General features: G+C 38.3%; 1 protein-coding gene across 1 annotated transcript in view; it reads left to right on the top strand.

The window, feature by feature from the left end:
• Positions 1-18018, top strand: part of ITGBL1 (integrin subunit beta like 1) — a 303482-nt gene that overhangs the window by 258556 nt on the left and 26908 nt on the right. The window contains exon 8 of the mRNA XM_053670353.1: positions 13760-13876. Within this exon, the coding sequence (XP_053526328.1) occupies positions 13760-13876 (117 nt within the window). The remainder of the gene's footprint in view (positions 1-13759; positions 13877-18018) is intronic.

Below are 18018 nucleotides of genomic sequence, written 5' to 3'. Positions count from 1 at the left end.
TATGAACATTGGGGTGCATATGTTCTCTTGGATTGGTGTTTCGGGCTTATTAGGATATAATCCTACCAGTGGAATTGCTGGGTCAAAAGGCAGTTCCATTTTTATTTTTCTGAGAAAATTCCATACTGTTTTCCGTAGTGGTTGCACCAACCTGCAATCCCACCAACAGTGCACTAGGGTTCCCTTTTCTCCTCAACCTTGCCAACACTTGTTGTTTGTTGCTTTGTTTATGATGGCCATTCTGACTAGTGTGAAGTGGTATCTCATTGTGGTTTTAATTTGCACCTCAATAGCTAGTGATATTGAGCATCTTTTCATGTGTACCTGGATCTTCTGTATGTCCTCTTTGGAGAAATGTTTGTTCAAGACCTTTGCCCACTTTTTAATTGGGTTGCTTGTCTTCTTAGAGTGGAGTCATGTAAGTTATTTGTATATTTCGGAGATTAAACCCTTGTCTGAGGTATCATTTGGCAAATATGTTTTCCCATACAGCTGGATCTGTTTTTATTTTAATATTGTTTTCTTTAGCTGTGCAAAAGCTTTTAATTTTGATGAGATCCCCTTTGTTTATTCTTCCTTTATGTCCCTTGCTCTGGGGGAAATATCAGTAAAAAATTTGCTGAATGAGAGACTTCCGCCAAGATGGAGGGGTAGGTGGAAGCACTGCACCTTGTTGCACAACTAAGTTTTAAAACAACAAAGTTTTAGCAAAAAAATGCAGCCAAACCACAGAAAATTGAACTACATGGAAGTCTGACAACAATGAAACCTTCAGCCAAACCGGTAAGAGGGGCAGAGCCAGCAGCAGAGCGGAGTTGGGCAGAAAAGATCCACCTGACGGACCTGGGTACACGACCCAGGTGTGCCAGCAGCCCTGGGTGGATCCCAGGTGTGGAGAAGCAGGTGGACCCACTGAGGGCTGATTGCAGTCCCATATTTGCTCACAGATAAACCGGTGGAGGAGCTAGCAGTGAAACAGACCACCCAGGCCCCAGCAGCAGGAAGCAGCAGAGAGAACTACCATTGTCTCTCTCTGACCCCACCCCCACATACAGCCTCACAAACCAGCGACCTGGCGACCCCGCCCTGGTGAACATCTAAGGCTCCATTCCTCATATGCAACAGGCACAAACAGATCAAAACTTGGCTCAAGAACAACTCAGAGCCCCAGAGCCAATAAATCTAAGCAATGAAGAAATAGCCAAACTTTCAGATGCACAGGTCAAAACACTGGTGATCAGGATGCTCACAGAACTGGCTGATTTTAGTCACATATTAGAGGAACATATGAAGGCCAAACTAATTGGAATGAAGGGAAATGCACAGGAAACCAGTAATAATGGAAAGGAAACTGGGACTCAAATCAAAGGAGTGGACCAGAAAGAGGAAAAAAATGACCAAACAGAAAAGGGTGAAGAAACAAGAATTCAAAAAAATGAGGAGAGGCTTAGGAACTTCCAGGACATCTCTAAACATTCCAACATCCGAATTATAGGGGTACCAGAAGGGCAAGAGGAACAGCCACAAGTGGAAAACTTACTTGAACAAGGAATAAAGGAGAACTTCCCCAATCTGGCAAAGGCAAAAGACTTCCAGGAAGTCCAGGAAGCTCAGAGAGTCCCAAAGAAGTTGGACCCAAGAAGGAACACACCAAGGCACATCATCATTATATTAGCCAAGATTAAAATGAAGGAGAGAATCCTAGAAGCAGCAAGAGATAAGGGGACAGTCACCTACAAAGGAGTTCCCATCAGACTGTCAGCTGATTTCTCAAAAAAGACCTTACAGGCAAGAAGGGGCTGGAAAGAAGTATTCCAAGTCATGAAACCCAAAGACCTACACCCAAGATTGATCTATCCAGCACAGCTTTCATTTAGAATGGAAGGGCAGATAAAGTGCTTCTCAGATAAGGTCAAGTTCAAGGAGTTCATCATCACCAAGCCCTTATTATATGAAATGTTAAAGGGACTTACCTAAGAAAAAGAAGATAAAAAATATGAACAGTGAAAGGACAGCAAACTCAGAGTTATTGATAAGCACACCTAAAACAAAAGCACACTAAGAGGACAGCTAGATCAGGAGCAGAGCCATAAAAGTGAAGATCACATGGAGGGTTAGCAACAGGGGAGTGGGAGGAGGAAAAGGGGGGAGAAGGTACAGAGAATAAGTAGCATAGATGGTAGGTAGAAAATAGACAGGGGGAGGGCAAGAATAGTATGGGAAATATAGAATCTGAAGAACCTGAGACACATGGTGTCTCAGGGGGAAACTAAAGGGGGGATGGTGGGGGAGGTGGTGTGCAGGGTGGAGGGCAATGAAGGGGAAATAGAACAACTGTAATGGCATAATTAATAAAATATATTTAAAAATTTTTGCTGCATGAAATATCTGAGATTTTCCTGCCAATGTTCTCCTCTTGGACCTTAATCATGTCACGGCTTATATTTAAGTCTTTCATCCACCTTGAATTTATTTTGGTGTATGGTGTAAGTTGGTGCTTGAGTTTCATTTTTTTGCACATAGCTGTCCAGTTTTCTCAACACCATTTGTTGAAGATGGTATTATTAGTCCATTTTATGTTGCTTCCCCCTTTGTTCAATATTAATTGGCTGTAGAGATTTTGGTTTATTTCTGGGCTCTCTGTTCTGTTCCATTGGTCTATGTGCCTGTTTTTACACCAGCACCAAATTGTTTTGATTACAGTGGCCTTGTAATACAATTTCGTATTAGGCATTGTGATCCCTCCTACTTTGTTGTTCTTGCTCAAAATTGCATCTGCTATTCAGGATCATTTATGGTTCCATATAAATTTTTGAAGTGTTTGTTCCATGTTGTGAAATATGTCATTGGTACTTTGATAGGTATTGCACTGAATCTGTAAATTGCTTTGGTAGTATGGACATTTTGATGATGTTAATTCTTCCAATCCATGAACATGGTGTATGTTTCTATTTATGTCATCCTTAAATTCTTTCTTCCATGTTGTGTAGTTTTTTGCATACAGGTATTTTACCTCCTTGGTTAGGTTTATTCCTAGGTTTTTGGGTTTTTTTTTCTATATTGAATGGGATTTTTTTCTTGATTTCTGCTTCTGCTGTTTCATTGTTGGTATATAAAAATGCCTTTGATTTCTGGATATTGACTTTGTATGCTGCTGTTTTGCCAAATTCATTTATTATGTTGAGCAGTTTTTGGGTAGAGTGTATAGGATTTTCCATGTACACTATCATGTCATCTGCAAACAGTGATAGTTTTGTTTCTTCCTTTCTGATTTGGATGCCTTTTATTTCCTTTTCTTGTCTGATCAATGTGGCTAAAACTTCCAATACTATATTGAATAGAAATAGTGAAAGTGGACCACCTTGTCTTGTTCCTGATCTTAGTGGAAAAGATTTTAGCTTTTGCCCATTGAGTATGATATTGGCTGTAGGTCTCTCATATATGGCCTTTACTGTGTTGACGAATGCTTCCTCTATTCCCACTTTGCTGAGTGTTTTTATCAGAAATGGGTGTTGTACATTATCAAAGGCATTTCCCACATCTATTGATATGATCATGTGGTTTTGTCTTTGCTTTTGCTTATGTGATGTATTACATTTACTGATTTGCAAGTATTGAACCATCCTTGTATTCTTGGGATGAATCCCACTTGGTCGTGGTGAATGATCTTTTTAATTTATTGTTGGATGCGGTTTGTCCATATTTTCTTGAGGATTTTAGCATCTATGTTCGTCAGTGATATTGGCCTGAAGTTTTCTTTCTTTGTTGTGTCTTTATCTGGTTTGGGAATTAGGATGATTCTGGCTTCATAAAAAGAGTTTGGGATTCTTCCATCATTTTGGATTTTTTGGAATAGCCTGTGAAGAATAGGAGTTAGCTCTTCCTTAAATGCTTTGTAGAATTCTCCTGTGAAACCATCTGGTCCAGGGGTTTTGTTCTTCAGGAGGTTTTGATTACTGCTTTAATTTTATTTGCTGTTATTGGTCTATTCAGGCTTTCTACTTCTTGTTTGTCGAGTATTGGAAGATTATATTTTTCTAGAAATTTGTCCATTTTCTCAGCATATTGTAAGAAGTTTCAGATTTCTTGGTATACAGTTTTTCATAATAATTTCTTACAATCCTTTGTATTTCTGTGGGGTCAGTTTTAATTTCTCTTCTTTCATTTCTGATTGTGTTTATTTGGGTTCTCTCTCTTTTTTTCTTGATGAGTCTGCTTAAAATCTTGTCTATTTTGTTGATCTTTTTGAAAAACCAGCTCCTGGATTCATTGATTTTTAGAATTGTGCTTTTAGTCTCTATGTCATTTAATTCTGCTCTGGTCTTGGTTCTTTCTTTTCTTCTACTTGCCCTGGACTGTCTTTGGTGTTGTTCCTCAAGTTCTTGTAGGCATAGGGTTAGTTTGTTTATTTGAAATTTTTCTATCTTTCTTAGGTAGGCATGTATTGCTATGAACTTCCCTCTCAGGACTGCCTTCACTGTGTCCCATAAGTTTTGGTTTGTCAAGAGTTCATTTTCATTTGTTTCCAGAAACTTTTTGATTTCTTCCCTAGTTTCATTCTTGACCCATTCGTTGTTTAATAACATGCTATTCCATCTCCATGATTTTGAGTGTTTTGGGTCTTTTCTCTTTGGGTTGGTTTCCAGTTTCAGTCCCTTGTGGTCAGAGTAAATGCTTGGGATAATTTCATTTTCTTAAATTTGTTGAGGCTCGTTTTGTGTCCTATCATGTGGTCTATTTTTGAAAATTTTCCATGTGCATTTGAAAAGAATGTGTATTTAGCTTCTTTGGGATGAAGGGTTCTATATATATATATATATATATATATATATATATATATATATATCAGTTAAGTCCATTTCTTCTAGGATGTTGTTCAGTTTCACAATATCTTTATTGATATTTTGTTTGGGAGATCTGTCCATTTTTTATAGTGGGGTGTTAAAATCCCCTAGTATAATTGTGTTGCTGTCAATATCTTTCTTGATGTTCTCTAAGATTTTTTTTATATATTTTGGTGCTCCTATGTCGGGTGCACATATATTTACAATGTTTATGTCCTCTTGGTGGATCCTTCCCTTGAGTATTATGAAGTGACCTTCTGGGTATCTTATTATGGCCCTTATTTTGAAGTCTATTTTGTCTGATATGAGTATTGCTACCCCAGTTTTTTTCCTGGCTGTTTGCTTCAAAAATTTGTTTCTAGCCCTTCACTTTCAGTCCGTGTAGGTCTTTAGTCCTGAGGTGGGTCTCTTGTAGGCAGGAAATGCATGGGTTATGTTTTCTTATCCATTGAGCTATTCTATGTCTTTTGATTGGAGCATTTAGTCCATTTAGGTTTAAGGATATTATTGATAGGTACTTATTCAGTGTCAGTTTTATACCTGTACTTCTCATTGTCTCTCTCTTTTCCTTTCTTTCTTTAATGCAGACCTTTTAGTATTTCTTGCAGAGCTGGTTTGGTGGAGGTGTACTCTTTTAGACTTCTTTTGTCTTGGAAGTTCTTTATTTGGCCTTCTATCTTGATTGAGAGCCTTGCTGGATAAAGTCACCTCGGTTGAAGGCCTCTGATTATCATTACTTGGAATATTTCTTGCCATTCCCTTCTGGTGTGGAGCGTGTCCACTGAGAAGTCAGTTGCTAAGCTTATTGGGGCTCCCTTGTATGTTACTTCCTTTTTCTTCCTTGCTGCCTTTAAGATTCTCTCTTTTTCTTGAAATTTTGCCATTTTAATGATGATGTGTCTTGAAGTGGTTCTCTTTGGGTTCCTCTTGATTGGTACTCTCAGTAGTTCCTGGATTTGTGCATTTTTTTCTCCCATCAAGTTAGGGAAGTTTTCCATCATTACTTTTTCAAATAGATTTTCTATTCCTTGCTCTTCTTCTGAAAATCCCTATTATTCAGATATATTATGTTTCATATTGTCTTGCATTTCCCTTAAGCCCTCTTCATTCTTTCTGAGCCTCTTTTCATTTTCTTGATCTTTCTGGGCATTTTTTTCTACTTTGTCCTCCAACTTGCAAATCCTATCTTCTACTTTATCGATCCTGCTTTTGATACCTTCTACTGTGTTCTTCAGCTCTGAAATTGTATTCTTCATTTCCTCTTAGCCCTCGCTGATAGTTTCTATTTCCTTTTTCATGTTGATATAGTTTGCAGTGAGTTCATTGTAGCTCCCCTGTAGTTTCTGGTAGCTCGCTGTGAGTTCTTTGAAGTTCCTGATAACCAGTGCTTTGAATTCAATATCTGATAGCTAAATTGCCTCTATTTCATCTAGCATTCTTTCTGAGGCTTCCTCCTTTCCTTTCATTAGGGGGTTGTTTTCTTGTCTTCCCATTGTTTGTGAGACTCTTCTTGCTAGCTTAAGCTTCTTAAATTGATTTGTTCTGGCTTCCTGGATTTATGGTGTGCACTTCTGTGGTATAATACCTGTGAGATTCACTGGTGTAGTCTCCTTGTTCTCCCCAAATTGCTGGTCTTGGGCTGTCCTTAATGTTGGCTCTGGGTTTGTCTTTTGGTTTTTGTTGTCTCTGTGTCTCCTTTTTTGTGTGTGGGTTCTTCCCACCAGGTGGTGAACTGATTGTCCCTCTGTCTCCTACCCATTTTAATTTGCTGTGGTGGTGAAGGCAGGTTGCATTGAAGCTAGTTCTTCTGCATATACAGGGTTTTGAAGATTCTGTTTTGCTCTTGTTCAGTTGTTTGCCCTGGGAAGTTTCTCCGCTGTTTAGTTGTATTTCCAGGTTGGTCTTGGGTTGAGGTTTGTGTGGTTTCTACTCCCTCCTTCACCTTCCTCTGTTGTTTTCTGTTGGTGTTCCTGTTTTGTTGGGTTTCCTCTTCCTTTGGGTATCCTGGTGTTCACCACTTCCACCTATTCTTTCTGTGTGTGTGTGTGTGTGTGTGTGTGTGTGTGTGTGATCAGTTGGAGGAAAAGGCATACTGGTTTATGACAATAGGAGAGTATTCTATGATATTTACAGTAGCAGCTGGTAGAGGAGAGCTAGGTGCTCCCCCAACTATGTACAGTGACAGCTGTAATCTTCAACCCACCTAGCCACTTTTCAGAATGAGTGGAAGGCAGATAAGGCTCTTGTTGGGGAGGGAAGGCTTGTGATTTGGGTCCAGAAAGGAGTAAGGTTGAGGGAGATCAGATTCTGAGGTAAGGTGAGAATAAGGGATGGTAAATAGATGTAGTGTGAGAGGGAACAGAGCCAAACACTGCAGTATTATAGTTCAGGCAATAATGTAGTGGGCTAAGATCTGGGTGGGGGGAGGGCGTTGTGTAGTATTTACAACAGCATGCAACAACTATTATTTACAATAATATTAGAGCAGCAATCGTACAACAGGATCTATGATACACCAAGATTAGGGAGTATTGGACTTTCGATAGTTTGCTAACTGGGCAAGGGGAAGTAAAGGACAGTACATTAGCAATACACTATGATTGGGGGGACAGGGGAAACCTGTCAAGTGATACAATATATCCAGCCAAGGTAAAGAAGACTATACAGAAAGAGGAGGAATACAGAGATACTATTAAAATAAAAGATGTAATAATAATGAAAAAACCTCAAATATGCAGTAACTTGTAGTTTTTCTGTTATAGCAAAGTGAATTTTGTCTCTCTGTCTCTACTGTTGGGATACCCCATCTTTGAGTCCAACTCTGGTCTTTTCGCCTTTCCAGGTCTTTTGTCTCACTTGGGGATGAGGGAGTCAAAAAGAAAGAGAGAAAAAAGGCAGCAAAAGGAGGAGAAAGTGGTAGGTTTGGAAAGAAAGGAAGAAGGAATAAAACAAGAAACAAGAAGAGAGAGGGTAAAAGTATTGAAAGATAAAACAATAATAAAGTTAAAAATTAAAACAAACAAATAACAACAAAAAAACCCTCTTATTAGTTTCCAGCTGGTCAATCTTTTTCTTCTGGTCACACTAGCTGCAGCTATCTGAAGGTCGATTAGTACTGTCTTTCTCCCTTCTTGGTGAACTCACCTGGTCTCATGACTGCTCTTCCAGAACCCTCACCTCAGCTCCCCACTGAAAGTAGACTTTCCCCAGGATTCACAGTCCTGGCCTGGGGTGTGGACGTGCATTCCAGGCCAGGCTTCTCTGGTCCCGCAGGCCTTGGCAGGAACCCTTCCAGTGCTATGTGGGAATGCAAAGGCAACTTTGGATTCTTCCAAGCTGGTGACCACAGACTCCACGTGTGATCAAAGCTCTCTGATTTGCTTCTTCATACCCATTCCTCTCTCTGACAATCCAAGCATACAGATCTCTCCTGGCATTTTTCAATCTGCGTCCGGCTGGGTAGGGAGGGAGATGGTGACTGGCTCTTTCCCAGGGGCCTTACAGCCAGCCCTTGGCTCTCAGAGTCTGAGGCAGACCCAGCAGAGCTGGCCCAGACCCAGTGCAATGGGGACCCAAGGATGACTCTCAATTCTCGATGCAGGTGTCCACAGACTCCACGTGTGATCAAAGCTCTCTGTTTTGCTTCTTCATACCTACTCCTCTCCCTGATACTCCAAGCAAACAGATCTTTCTTGGCATTTTTCAAATTGTACCCATTTTGGGTAGGGAGGGAGCTGGTGACTGGCTCTCTCCCAAGATCCTTGAGCCAGCTGTTCACTCCTAGAGACTGAGGCTGCTCCCAGAGACTGAGGTGGACCAGCCTGGGCCCTGGCATGGCCCTGTGGAGGTCCTGCGGCCTCTGTGCCCTTCCCTGGGACCTTATTGACTTACAGCCATTTCTCCTCACTGTCTGGTCATTCAGAGTCTGCTCCAATTTCTGAAGTCCTACCTTCCTATATGCTGGGTCCCTGTTGGCTGTCCTCTGTGCTCTTCCACAGATCGGTCCAGTTTTTATCCAGTGAGTGTGGGGGAAGTGAAATCCTGTGTCTTACTCTGCCACCATCTTCCCAAAGAGCCCTTATTTTGAATTCTTTATCTGATAATTTGGTTTCCTCTATTTCTCTTAGCTCTTTTAGTGGCAAGTCTTCCATTTCTTTTGATTGTATGTTCTTTTTTTTGTCTCCCCATTTTTGGTGACTCTTTTTGTTTGTTTCCGAGCTTCCTGATGTTTCCCTTTGCTAGTTGTTTACATTGTATGGTGAACCTCTATGCTAGGAATTCTATGGGGTTCAGTGGTGTGGTCTCTTTGATCCCTTGTCTGGACACTCTAGGTTTTCCCTTTCTTATATTTGTGTGGCCTCTTTTGTTTTACTTGTTTTTTTTACCTTCTGGTGGTTCCTTTATTGGTGGTTTTTCTCCTTCAGCAGTTATACTGATGTTCACGGCTTCCACTTATTCTTGTATGTGATCAGTGTCAGGGGGTAGGCAAAATGGATTAAGACAGCAGGGGAGTATTTTATGGTGTTTAAAGTACTGGCAAGTAGAGAAGAGATAGGAGATTCTCTGGATAAGGATAGCATTAACTGTGATATTTCACCCAAGTAGCCAATTTTTATAAAAGGTGAAAGAGAGATAGACTCTTGTTAGAGGGGAGAATGATTGTGAGCTGAATGTAGAAAATGGAACACTTGTGCAATGTTAGATGATGAGATATAGTGAGATAAAAGGATAGAAATTAGGTGTAGTCTCAGAAAAAAAAAGAGTTAAGCATAACAATAATAATGTTCAGGATTAAATTAAAGTGGGCTGAGATTTTGGAGGGTTGCTGTGTAGTATCTACAATTGTGTGGAACAACAATCATTTACAATAGTTCTGGAACAACAATAATATGACAAGAAATATATAATTTGGATAAAAAATACAAAGTACATGATCAAGAGTTGTGTGTTATTGGAACATGAGTGAAGTGAAAGAAGGAAAATTAAAATGCAATGCAATTTTAAAATTAAAATTTTCTCTTTATTAAGAGAGAATAAGGAAAACCTGTCAAGCAATGCAATTAAACAGAGACATAAAACAAAGAAAACTAAACATAAGGAAGAGAAATGTTTTAAATACTAATAAAATAAAAGTGGTAAAAAATAATAATACACATAAACAATAACATGCTAGCTGTATGGGATAGCAAAGTGACATTTGTCTCAGTTTCTCAGTTTTTGGCTTTAGCCATGTGCTCCCCCTTTTATCCTGTCTCTGGACCCTTCGCAACTCCAAGTCTTATTGTCTCACTTGGGGGAAGATTAAAAGGGGGGAAAAGATGAAGGAACTAAGAGAAAAAATGATAAGCCTTCTGCTGACTTTAAACCTGTTCAGAACGTTCTTCTGGTCTTCCTAGATGTATCAAGAAGAGGGGGGCTGAGTTGGCCTTTCTCCCTTTCTATGGTTTTGAGAGGATGGGGACCAGTTCTGGGCCACAATATTCACAGTGTCCCAGCCTTAGTCCCAGGTTATTTATGAGCTGCCAGGCTCAAATCAGCTGCTCAGCTGCGCACAGTGCGAGACAAGGAGGGTGCTCAGTTCCACCGGCCCACTCAACCTCTGGGCGTGCAGAGCTGAAATCACCCTCAGGAAGAGCCAGCCACTGCTCCAGAGTTCCTTGCGAAGTAACTGCCTGCTGTTCTTAACAAGCACACAGCTTTCACATGGTCCAACTTTCCAACCAGTCAGGAGACGATCTGAGTCAGGATCTGAGACAGCCCAACTCCTCCCTTCTCCAGGTTCACCTAGCACCTCAATTTCTCTGGTGCCAGAGTCCACAGACCCAGAGGATATGTATTGCCTTCGTGTGTCTCCTACTTCATTTCTATTCTCCCCAGTAACTTCCAGCATCCAGGTCCCTCCTGTTACCAGTCTGCCCTCCCTGGTCCGATAGGGGAGGGAGCTGGTGATCTAACTGTCCTCCCCATATTCTGTGGCAGGTGCTGGGTGGGAGGCTGCAGCTGCTCTCATCCCAGAGCAGAACCCTGGGACCTTAATGTCCCAGTGCAATCTCCTCACTGTCTGTTTTTCAATGCCCTCTGCAATTTTTGGCCTCCAAACTTCATATAAACTGGGATTCTGTTGGCTGTTCACTCTGTTCCTCAGACAATTAGCTAAGTGTTCCAGCTGGGCACAGGGAGAACTGGGCTCCACTCCCACCTACCTCCTGCCATCTTCTGAATATTTGCTTTGGATCTTGAAGGATGAGGGATATTTACCTGGAAGGTATATTTCATGGTAGTGACTGGACTGAAATTGTGAACTGAGACAGCAAAATAGTACACTTTGAAATGTGGACTGCATATAGAATGTAATTTTCTTTATATTTCAATAAATTATCTTTTCTTTATATATTATTTTTTTTCTTTTCCATCAGAAGCTACTATATCCTATAAACTGTATTAAGGCTACATCTATAAAGTTAATTTAGCTATTAATTTCCTTAATGTGCTATTTTAAAACTCCAACAAAAATAATTTCAATAGGGTTAAATATTCTCCAATATCTTAAAAATATACATTAATTAAAATTTATCAGAAAAACAATGTACCTAGGATTAAATATTAATACTACCCAACTTTATGGAAGAAATGCAAGATGGAAACTACCCATTGTAAAAATAATGAAATGTAGGTATTTGAATATATGTGTCTGTATTTACTTAATTCTTTCCAGAGAAACACAAACCAATCAGGTATATCAGAAAACTTCCTGTATACCTTACAATGTTAGTGAAATTGTCACTGTAAATACATATGCTCTCAAACTTAAAAATTGATGTTGTCTTGGTAACAGGAACTGTATTACCTCTCAGAAGCAATGTGATTGATATTTCTGATATCTGTCCATGAAAGACTAGTTAACTGTACCAGGACATACTGCTAATGGTCCTAGGATTTGTGTCTGTCTCCACAGTCTAGAAAATTATTGTTATTCACACATCTACCCATGGTAAGGATTAGCATGTTTATGCACACCAGCTCAGAATATCTGGGTTCTAGCACCCACACTCTAATGTCTACTTCTCTGGCCCTAGGCAAATTATTTAGCCCCAGCATAATTGAGTTTCCTTATCTGTTCAATAAATTGCAGTAAGTCATGGACCTCCCTGACATTTTACAATAAAACAAATGTGTGATAGTATATTTTTTCAGGAGACATTTGGGGTCTACCAGTTAGAGTTCCTGATCGTAAACAATGGAAACCAACTTTATTAACTGGCATGAGAAAGGATTTTATTAGAAGTGTTTAGATTCAGAATGCAATTTTGGACAATCAGCTCATGAAGCACACCAGGGAAGCAGGGTACTGCCAAGAACCAGCCCCTCTGCCATCACTTTTGAACTCCAGCCACTGTGTGCCAAGTTCCATTGCTCCTAGATACCCACACTATGCTGTTTAATAGGCCCTGTGCCTTTGCAGACACCCTCAAAAATCAAAGCTCTGCCAAGAGTGTCTGGTGTGTCCCTGTTTTTTCTGCCAGGTCATAGGAAGATGGAATGCCACTGGGCCAGAAAAAGGGCTCTGTCTTCTACTGAATTTGGAACTGCCTCCAAGTAAAAAGAGAGACTGGTTGAAGGGCAGCCAGTACAACAGTATCTATTGCCTTATCTTTCACTAGCTTCTCAAAGGGATCATGATCCCAACACTTCTTCCTGAAAAAACTATGAATCACTGCATTAGATTATCTTTAATTACAACTCTGAAATTATATGATTCTAAATACTAATTTTCGTTTCTTCCATTATCTACAAACTAAGAGTTTCTTTACCAAGCGCAAATGCGTCAACAGAAAGACTAACAGCATTGTGGGGTCAGCCCTGAAGCATCCCATAATCACTTCAGTGGGTGTGCAATTATGATGGTTGGGCTAATGATAGAGAGTAACAGATGTCTCACAGTAGACACCCAGCTGAATTTTTGGCAAACCAGCACAAATTCCTCAAAAAGAATGTACTTTTTCATACAGTCTTCTGGTGCTGTGTTGTGAGTTTATTAAAGTGTGGTATGGCTCAATAATTAGATATTCACATTTTAAGATGAATGAGAATGGATATAAATTTAAATCTGTTCCTTTTGAGCTGAATTACCATGGGAAGTAACTTGGCCTCAGTATGCGTCCATTTCCTGTTTAGTAAAATGATAGCTGCAATTCTAGTCAATGAGTGGTGTTATGAAAGCAAAATGATGGAATTAAAAGAATTATAAAGTTTGACACATAGTTACAACTCAAGAAATCATGATGAAAGTTATAATGATAAGTAATTCCCAAACCTATGAAAAAATTCATTCCAAAAATTGTTTATACTTTTAATTTTTAAGTCAAGAATGATAAAGATACTTAGGTCATATGGCTTGACATATGTTCTGTGTTAAAGTGTGTTTTATAAACTATAAAACTGATGCCAAATAATCACTAAAATATCATGTTGCAATATATGAATTAACATTTTTATTTATGTGGTAGATACACCTAAAAATATTTTTAAATGACCACATTATGCTAAATTATGTCAAAATATATAAAATTGATTCAGTTACATTAAATGGTACCACCAAACTAAGTTGAATATGAAATGTACAGTGTTTAATAGCTGAATTAATGTTCAAAGATGAATGAAACAAAAAGGTAGAAAGTAGTAAATGTAAATGATTTCTGAGCCAGCAATTGTCACTTTCACTCTCAACCACCTTGGCATTTGTGTTTGATCTTCAACTTATTGTTGGCAGGTAAGAAAAGTTATTTGCTGTACAAGAATCCTGCATAGCCTAGACCCTTGGGAGGTCTGGGTTTAATAGTGTGGTTATTCCCTTTGAAAACCTTGCTGGTTCTGTGAGTCTCCTAGTGAATATGCTGTCTCTTTGTATTTTGTAGGTAAATGTGAATGTGGAAAATGCACTTGCTACCCCCCAGGAGATCGCAGGGTATATGGGAAGACGTGTGAGTGTGACGATCGCCGCTGTGAAGACCTCAACAGTGTAGTCTGTGGAGGTGAGGAAATTAACAGCTTTCTGCTACTGTGTGCAACTTGCTTCACCTGCCTTTCTTATTCTACTTATCCCTTTTTAAAAAATCCATTAAAAAGAAATTAAACACAAATTAATACACAATCAGACCTAAAACATTATACAGTTAGGTTTGTAATGACCTTTATATTCTTGGACTCTGGGACCCAAAAAACAGCTTACTGAAAGTAACAAACTGTGCCAAGAGCCCTGGATAGGTGATTCAGTTGGTTGGAGCTCCTGTACATCAAAATGTTACAGGTTTGATTCTGGTCAGGGCACATACCTAGGTTGCAGTTTGATGCCTGGTCAGGGTATATATGGGGGGAAACCAATCAACGTTTCTCTCTTACATCAGTGTTTCCCTCTCTTTCTCTCTCTCCCTTTCTGTCTCTGAAAAATCAATAAAATATTCTTGAATGAGGATTATATTTTTTAAAAAGTGTATGAAGAAAGAATGGAGCTAATAGCAGGTATTCAGTAAACATAACACAGCAAAACAGAGTTATAGAAGTAGATGGTTGACAGTTTTTACCTGATCTTCATCTAGAAGAGGGAATGGGAGTCAATATTATTTATTATTCTCTTAGTTAGATTTTATGACATCTGATATTGTACAGATGATTCATGCTGATTACAGCTCCTTCCAGGCTTCCAGTACCTGAGTTGAACTGGATGTAAAGTCAGACTAACAGAATATATAATAACTATGCCTTTTCAAGATAATTATCATAATGCTATTGAGCACTTTGGTGGAAAGAACAAAATGCAGGTATAATTTATGAAATGCAGGGACGCTATTGTTACCATCTATCTAATATCCATGTGTATCTATCTACTCTCTTTCTAACCAACTATAATCACTTGGAATTTGACCAAAAGTTTTTTATTTCTTTTGTTTGAGAGCCAAGGGAAAGGCCCGTTTTAACAACCATTGTACCAGGTGGTTTATTTCATGCAGTTCTCATGGCAGCCACCTTAAGCAACTTCTCCTGCTTTTTCCATCCTGCAAGTGGAAAAGTGAGTGAGGCTTGTGCTGTTAATGTCCCATCACTAAAAAGTGGCAGACCCGGGATTTGAACACTTGATGTTCAGTTCACATATCTTTCCCTACATTATACTTTTCCCCAGAGTGACATTAAACTCTTTTGACTTTATTTCAACATTACTTTTAGTTTAGATGGTCCCTTCAATGGTATTAGTTACCAGAAATACCTAAGCAGATAATAATCTTTTTGTTAAGTACATTATCTATCTGTATTGGCTCATTTAATTCTCACAATGCTATATATAAAGTCTGCCTGGCACCTAAGAAAGCCATATACATGTCTTTTATCACCATTATCATTTTCTCTGACATGCAGTGTCTACCTCACATGGGTCTCCCTGCCCATCTACTTTGGTGATTTGGTTGAAATTGGTTAATATTATAGAAACCTACTACATCAATATATCCTTTAACATTCCATGAAGTAGGTTATTTGCTTTCCTTGTTACTTACTTCTTAATCTCTTCTTGTGATGGTTAATCCTATTGTTTAGAGTGAGAGTTCAGGAGGGAGAGGGTGAAATATCCTCACGCTCATGTGTATGCTAAAGAACTTATAGCTAGAAAAACTATATAAAATTTACAACCCACACAGACACTCTGTTTAGTATTCCTCAACAAGAATAGGCCCCAGATGTAGTCAATTATTACCATTTGTGGTAGCTACAGTCTGTAAAGTCATCATGAAAACTGAATTAGTGGATACTGAATCACTGCTCCTATGGGAAATATAAGAGTAAGGTCCTGCCTCTGGTCACAACATATTCGTGAGGAGATCAATAATACATAAACTTGCTTTATGTGTTCTGTTCAGAGATATCTTGTGTAATATTTAGTTGACTCATTAACATTGAACTCATGGCCAAAAGCCCTATAATTTATGCCTGAACAAAGATTATGTGACATGTTTTTTCCATAAGCACATCATAGCTCTCTTGTAGTCAGGAACACTGGATAACACTTCAGCACTATAGTTAGGGGCTATCTTAAACATAAAAATCACTAACAAAATGCACAAAAATGTTAAAAGCAGGACACTAAATATACTGCAGAAAGGACACTATTTTACAGCTTTAGAGCTGAAATAGAAGGCAGAGTGTGACCTTCTTTGATGTTAGGTTGTAATGTAAACCTTAGTCAACTCTTTTTTTTTTTTTTTGCTATTCTTTCTGTGTTCACAAATGTTCTGGAAAGCTTAACAAGTATTTATTACAAATACATTTTAGGGAGTAAGAAAATTTTCGAACATAGGATCTGTGAATAATGAGGATTCACTGTAATTCACCTCAAACCTCACTAGAAATATCACTTCCCACTTTCGCTTTGCACTTGGCCTCAAATTGTGATTTTTTAACAACAGATAATAAAGGTACTGTGATTTTAATTCTTCTCTTTTCTGTACATTGTTTCATAGAAGGAATTATATGAGCCCTAACTATTACAGTTTTAAATTTTGTTTATGTCTCGGCTGTTTCCTATAAGGAACATTCAAGAAACATATCATTAATTAACATATTTGATCCTGTAGTAATGTTATTAAAGTATACAACATAGTTAACCAATTGATAAAGAAATCACAAGTTCCCATGCATTTCATGAATGTTTATATAAATGTATTTTATATTTAAAAATGTAAAATGTCAATACAGTACAGTAGTTAAGATGATAAACTAAAGGGAGTTTATCTTGATTCCAACCCTATCTATGCCATTTACTACCTGATTCGAGGAAATTTATATAACCCCCATTTTTATCTATAAAAGGATGATCATACTGACAGCTATCTTGTAGGGTTTTGTGAGGTTAAATAAGTTAGGATAGTATCAGGTACATAGTGTCATATATATATACACATAGATATTATCATAATTATATGTATATATGTGTATATATATATGTGTATATATATATATATATATATATAGAGAGAGAGAGAGAGAGAGAGAGAGAACTTGCTCAGGCAGAAATTTATGCTGTGGTCTACTGTTACTTCTATGAGATATATGACAGAGGTCCATAATTGCTTGTCTGTGACTTTTGTAACAATGTATTTGGAACTTTGATGGGCTGGACTTTGATTCTGCATGGCATTGATGATTTCTCCTTTTTGGTATTTGTCCTCAGATTTGACATTGAACTATCAAATCAAAGCGGCTGTCATTCATCTCAGAGATAGTTTTAGTGTTTCTTACTCTGCAGTGGATCTGCCCAAGCAGGGAGGAGTAAAATTAAGAAAATATCATCCATTAGTATTCCTTAAATCAAAATATTCCAGTATTTCTTACTCTATGAAAAAATACCCATTATCATAAAGAAGCCTCTCATTATTTAGTAATACCCTTTTATGTAGATAGCACATAGTGTAATCAAACCAGCAAATACTTATTGAATACTTATTTCATGTAAAGCCCTTCGGTGTCTTTCAAATTCACACACGTCCTTAAATATTTTTGGTTGCTTGATATCACTACCTCTGACCCATATGGTAGCATTTCTCTTGGTTCAATTTCAAACCCATGGAAAGTTGCTATATGAACAACCATTCCACATAACCAACTCTCCCTTTTTGAATAATTCCTAGTTGCCCAAATCCTTGGTGATTTTCATTTCTTATTCTACATGACTACTTTTAAGCATAGAATTGTAGTTACTTTACTCTGAAACCCCAATAAATTGTCTTCCTCCTGGGCCTCAGAAATAACCTCCCCATCCATTTCTTCTCAGACTTTTTCTTTAACCACTTAATTTTTTATTCTTACCCATCTTCCAGAGCTTGGCATTTCCCTTGAAATGACTCTTGGATGTCATTTCTGCTTGCTATTTGCTGCCCTTGAGTATTAGCTTATTCCACTCTCATCTTTAGAGCAGTGTCTCCCAAGATGCTTAGCATCATTCCCCCTGACACCAAACTCTTCTTTTAAAATTCTAATTAAGTATTTTATATGGAAATTTCACGTTTTTCATGGTTAAAATAATTATTTATTTATTCATTAATTCAACAAATATTTACTGAGTCCCTGATATATGCCAGCAGTGGAGATTCAGTGGTGAATCTACTGAAGTTGATAATTAAGCATGAAA

The sequence above is a fragment of the Artibeus jamaicensis genome, unplaced genomic scaffold, assembly GCF_021234435.1.
Source record: "Artibeus jamaicensis isolate MK-2021 breed Jamaican fruit bat unplaced genomic scaffold, CSHL_Jam_final contig_559, whole genome shotgun sequence".
Classification (NCBI taxonomy): domain Eukaryota; kingdom Metazoa; phylum Chordata; class Mammalia; order Chiroptera; family Phyllostomidae; genus Artibeus; species Artibeus jamaicensis.
The sequence above is the reverse complement of the archived record's forward strand: the minus strand, read 5'-3'. Positions and strand labels throughout refer to the sequence as shown.